Below are 5382 nucleotides of genomic sequence, written 5' to 3'. Positions count from 1 at the left end.
AGAAAAGTGTTGCCTCAGTTTGACTTTGATGCTGTGAGAGTTGAATCTAATCTAATGTAATCTAATCTAACGTGGCGAGCCATGTGTTAGTGTTGGTTCTGTGTTAGTGGTCAGAGGGTCTGTATGTGGGCTTTGTTTCACAGCGCCTGACTGTTGTGCCGTGTTATCTGACAGACATCTGACTGAGAAAGATCATGCCCCGGCCCCCGGTTTTACATTGAGATGTCTGGCTGTTTCTTTTGCGGTTGTCTGACTGTTTCTTTTATAGTTCTCTGACTGTCTGTTTTACAGTTTGTAGTTGTCTGACTGTTTTCTAGTTGTCTGACTGACTGACTGTTTGTTTTCTAGTTGTCAGACTGTTCATCAGTCTGATTGTCTGATTCTCTTGACTGTCTGTTTTCTAGTTGTCTGACTGTCTGCTTTCTAGTTGTCTGACTGTTTCTTTTCCAGTTGTCTGACTGTTCTGACCGTCTGTTTCCCGTCTGTTTTCTAGTTGTCTGACCGTCTGTTTCCCGTCTTGTTTTCCAGTCTCTCCGCCCGCCGCGCCTCTAATGGGCGACCCGGCCCCCCGCCGCTCCACGCTGGTGTCCAGGCTGCCCATCTTCAGACGCAGCGCCAGCAAGCGGCAGGACTCCCTGCCCTCCTCCCCGTCCTCCGGGGGGGGCGTGGCCAACGGCGTGCACACCTCCTCGCCCTCCAGCACCAACAGCAGCAGCAGCAGCACGGGCAAACGCCGCAGCCTGTTCCGCGCGCCGTCCCTCAGCTTCAGCAGCAAGCGGCACAGCCACCCCGAGCCCCCCCGCGTCCAGACTCCGCCCCTCAACGCCAACCTAGGTCTGTTTTCTAGTTGTCTGACAGACTGTCTGTTTTCTAGTTGTCTGACTGTCTGTTTTCTAGTTGTCTGACTGTTTGTTTTCTAGTTGTCTGTCTGTCTGTTTTCTAGTTGTCTGACTGTCTGTTCTCTAGTTGTCTGTCTGTTTTCTAGTTGTCTGACTGTCTGTTTTCTAGTTGTCTGTCTGTTCTCTAGTTGTCTAACTGTTTTCTAGTTGTCTGTCTGACTGTTTTCTAGTTGTCTGTCTGTCTGTTTTCTAGTTGTCTGTCTGTTTTCTAGTTGTCTGACTGTTTGTTTTCTAGTTGTCTGTCTGTCTGTTTTCTAGTTGTCTGTCTGTCTGTTTTCTAGTTGTCTGTCTGTTTGTTTTCTAGTTGTCTGACTGTTTTCTAGTTGTCTGTCTGTCTGTTTTCTAGTTGTCTGTCTGTTTGTTCTCTAGTTGTCTGACTGTTTTCTAGTTGTCTGTCTGTCTGTTTTCTAGTTGTCTGTCTGTCTGTTTTCTAGTTGTCTGTCTGTTTTCTAGTTGTCTGTCTGTCTGTTTTCTAGTTGTCTGTCTGACTGTTTTCTAGTTGTCTGGCTGTTTGTTCTCTAGTTGTCTGTCTGTTTTCTAGTTGTCTGGCTGTTTGTTTTCTAGTTGTCTGACTGTTTTCTAGTTGTCTGTCTGTCTGTTCTCTAGTTGTCTGACTGTCTGTTCTCTAGTTGTCTGTCTGTCTGTTTTCTAGTTGTCTGTCTGTCTGTTTTCTAGTTGTCTGTCTGTCTGTTTTCTAGTTGTCTGACTGTCTGTTTTCTAGTTGTCTGTCTGTCTGTTTTCTAGTTGTCTGGCTGTTTGTTTTCTAGTTGTCTGACTGTTTTCTAGTTGTCTGTCTGTCTGTTTTCTAGTTGTCTGTCTGTCTGTTCTCTAGTTGTCTGACTGTTTTCTAGTTGTCTGTCTGTCTGTTCTCTAGTTGTCTGTCTGTCTGTTCTCTAGTTGTCTGACTGTCTGTTCTCTAGTTGTCTGACTGTCTGTTCTCTAGTTGTCTGACTGTCTGTTTTCTAGTTGTCTGACTGTCTGTTTTCTAGTTGTCTGACTGTCTGTTTTCTAGTTGTCTGTCTGTCTGTTTTCTAGTTGTCTGACTGTCTGTTTTCTAGTTGTCTGACTGTCTGTTTTCTAGTTGTCTGACTGTCTGTTTTCTAGTTGTCTGACTGGCTGTTTTCTAGTTGTCTGGCTGTTTTCTAGTTGTCTGACTGTTTATCTGTCTGATTCTCTTGACTGACTAGGCGACGCTAGCCAGACGTCGCAGGACGCCAACGGCAACCAGTCCGTTCCGTCTCCTCCACCTCCTCAGACGACAGGTTTCCAAGATGGCGTCCGTTCGAAATCGCGCCACTCCTTCGGTTTCGGCGGCCACCGGCACAAGAAGATCACGCGCTCGCAGACGGACGACTGCGTCCAGGAGAAGTCCCACAACCACCACCAGTCCTCCTCCTCCACCCACTCCTCCTCCACCAATAGGAACGTCTTCATCAACTGCATCAGCTCGGGGGGCACCAACGAGGGCGACGACTCGGGTTACCTCGACGACTACAGCGCCGGCAGCAGCAGCAAGCGCTCCTCGTCGCGGCAGAAGAGGCAGCTGCTGCCCAAGTCGTTCTCCGCCCACCACCGCTTCTCCAGGCACTCGGAACCTCCCAAACCCCCCGAGGTGAGCGTGGAGCCCCCCACGACCACCGCCCCCGGGACCACCCTGACCCCCGGCTCCTGGCCAGGGGAGCTGCTGGGGGTGGGGGGGGGAGAGGCGGGGTTGGGGGGCGGAAGCTCCCTGCAGTCGCCCATGCTCTCGGAGGACCGCACCACCGCCGCCACGCCCTCGGAGTTCGTCCCCATCACCGAGGACTCCGTCTCCGAGGCGGACGCTCTGCCCGCCCCCAGCCCCAGCCCCGCCCCCAGCCCCGCCCCCCAGGGCCAGCCCCCTACCCAGGCCATGCCCTTCGCTGCGGACCCCTCCCCCTACCCAGCTCAGGCCCCCCCGCTTCTCCTGTCGGAGAGCTTCAGCCAGGCGCTGTCTACCTCCCAGGTGTTCTTCACACCCGCCCAGTCTGCCTCCTCAGCCAGGCCTCTGCTGCCCCTGGTGGCCGAGGCCGGAAACACAGCCAACTCTACTACCACAGACTCCACCGCTACCGCCACCACCACCGCTGCTGCTGCTAACGCTAACGCTAACCCCGACCCAGAGTCAGACTCTGACACGCCACCTGCCGACCCCCCTCCCCCGCCCCCAACGCTAGAAGAACAACAACAATCACAGGAAGCGAGGGAAGACGACGAAAAGAGGAAGGAAGCGAGGAGGGGGTTGGCACCGAAAGCGCCGAAAGAACAAGAGGAGGAAGAGGAGGAAGGGATGGAGGTGGTGGAGGAGGAGGAGGAGGGAGGCGGAGGGAGGATAACGGACCTGACAGAGACCAGCGAGAGCGAGGTGGCGGCGCCCCCCCAGAGCGAGGGGGAGGGGGGGTGCCACTCGGCCCCGGAGCAGACGGAGAGAGAGAGGGAGAGGAGGGCCAGGAACATGAACCTGGTGTTCATCCAGGAGCCTGCTGGGAAGGGAGGCTGCTGTGGGAGGCACGAACCACGCTCCTGTCACCTGAGGAAACCACACACAGGTAAACACAGCTAACACCTAGCATCAACACCTAGCATCGCTAACAACGCTAGCTCCGTGAAGCGGTTATGAAAACAGAATTTATGAAGGGTTATTAAAGGGTTTATGAAGGTGTTATCTAGCAGTAGCTCCTTTAGTACCAAGGGTGGATAAATTCGCCTAAATTGTCAATTTTCTACTGCCAAGACTGACTTTATTAACCAAAAATGCATAAATGCTGATGCTTCATTTTCTAGCCAATCAGAGTAGTGTTGCTAGATAGACTCCACATAGCATCAACGCTACCTCAGTGAAAGCGGTTGGAAAGAATTTATGGAGGGTTATTAAAGGGTTTACAAAGGTATTATGTAGCAGTAACTTAGTGCAGAGGGTGGATAAAGTCGCCACAAATGGTAGAATGACCTTTCTAGAGTGCCAAGACTGACTTTATTAACCAAAAATGCATGAATTACGATGCTTCATTTCATAGCCAATCAGAGTTTTGTTGCTAGGTAGATACCACATAAAACACTTGGCACTCTTGAGTGTTCCGGAGTTATTTGGCAGTTGGTTGGTGAGTTAACGTTGACATTATAAAAGGTGTTATAAAGGGTTTATAATGGGTTGAAGTGGTGTGTTGCTGACAACTTCTTCTCCACATGTGGTATGGTTTCTCTCTCGCTTCCTTCTTGTTCAGAATACCCTCATTGTGTCTCTCTGCATCTGTTATGGGAAACGTAAAACGAATTTCCCCACGGGGATAAATAAAGTATCTTTGAACGTGTGAAAAAAGGAAGCGTATACATTTCCTGCTTTTAGACATTTCCCGTTAAAAAGACAAAAACACAAATTTCCTGTAACATGTCCTCTGATTCTTTAGAGACAGAGAGGGGGTATGGCTCTTCTGAAAGGCTCCATGCAAACCACAAACAATCTCTGCTGTCTACAGTGATGACCGCCAGTGGTAGAAGGCTTGGGGCTTAGCGTACAGCACCCTAGTCCAGGGGTATTCAATTACAAATTCAGTTGGGCCAGATTTGAAAACCAAGAAATTTAGCTGGGCCAGACATTTTCAGCGGCCAGTAGCCTAGGCACCAGGTAATGACACATTTCAAACCAACACAAATGAATGTAGGCCTAATGAAATACAAGCAGTTTATTTATAGTTTTCCTTTTAAATTAGGTAACATCTGACACAGGCACGTCAAAAACACTTGACTGAACACAATAAAAGAGCTGTAATTGAACAGAACCTAATAGCAATACCTTTTTCACTTTTTAGGTAAAACAACAACATGTTGGTCTCAACTGACTCATGCACATCTTAAAGTGCATAAAAAAGTGTACAGTAGTATACCAATAAAAAAATGTCCTTTTGTAAAATAAAAATGTTGGTCATAGCTGACCCAGGCACAAAGTGCTTTTAACTTAATGAAAATACACCTTGAGTGCACAATTAAACAAGTTACAGTTACAGTTAAACAATAAAATTGAATCTAATCTAATCTAATCTTACCCTTCTGACTTTCTTAGTGTGAGAAGTGACATGTTTTATTCTGAGAGAAGAGCAGTGACATTTGGCTCATAAGATGTCAATGCAATCCGAAGGCATTGGTGAAGAGTACTGTCAGTCAGGGAACAACGAGAGCTGCTTTTTATTGTGTTCATGTGTGAAAAGCTTGATTCACAGGTGTATGTTGATCCAAACATACTGAGCACATGGATTGCTACTTTCTTAACGTTAGGGAACTGGTGCACGTTGACATCACTCCAAAACTTCGCAGGTCCATTAGTGCGAAGCTCCTGTGCCATGGTTACGGATGACTGCATGTCAACAAGTTCGAGTATGAATTTCCCCTCGTCGATAAGTCCCCTTCTATTGCAGCAGTGAACGGGTCTCTGGCAAAGCCCATCACCTCTGCGGGCAGAGCAAGTCCA

General features: G+C 48.9%; 1 protein-coding gene across 1 annotated transcript in view; it reads left to right on the top strand.

Annotated features, from left to right (window-relative positions):
• Positions 1-551: 551 nt before the first annotated feature.
• The window catches only part of ccser1 (coiled-coil serine-rich protein 1), a gene marked incomplete at both ends in the record, with an annotated part of 48774 nt that continues 43943 nt past the window's right edge, over positions 552-5382 (top strand). Inside the window, 3 exon segments of the mRNA XM_080532947.1 lie at positions 552-834; positions 2087-3147; positions 3301-3466. Of these exon segments, the coding sequence (XP_080389073.1) occupies positions 552-834; positions 2087-3147; positions 3301-3466 (1510 nt within the window).

Source organism: Nansenia antarctica (genome assembly GCF_963989245.1).
Source record: "Nansenia antarctica genome assembly, chromosome: 5".
NCBI classification, from domain to species: domain Eukaryota; kingdom Metazoa; phylum Chordata; class Actinopteri; order Argentiniformes; family Microstomatidae; genus Nansenia; species Nansenia antarctica.
The sequence above is the reverse complement of the archived record's forward strand: the minus strand, read 5'-3'. Positions and strand labels throughout refer to the sequence as shown.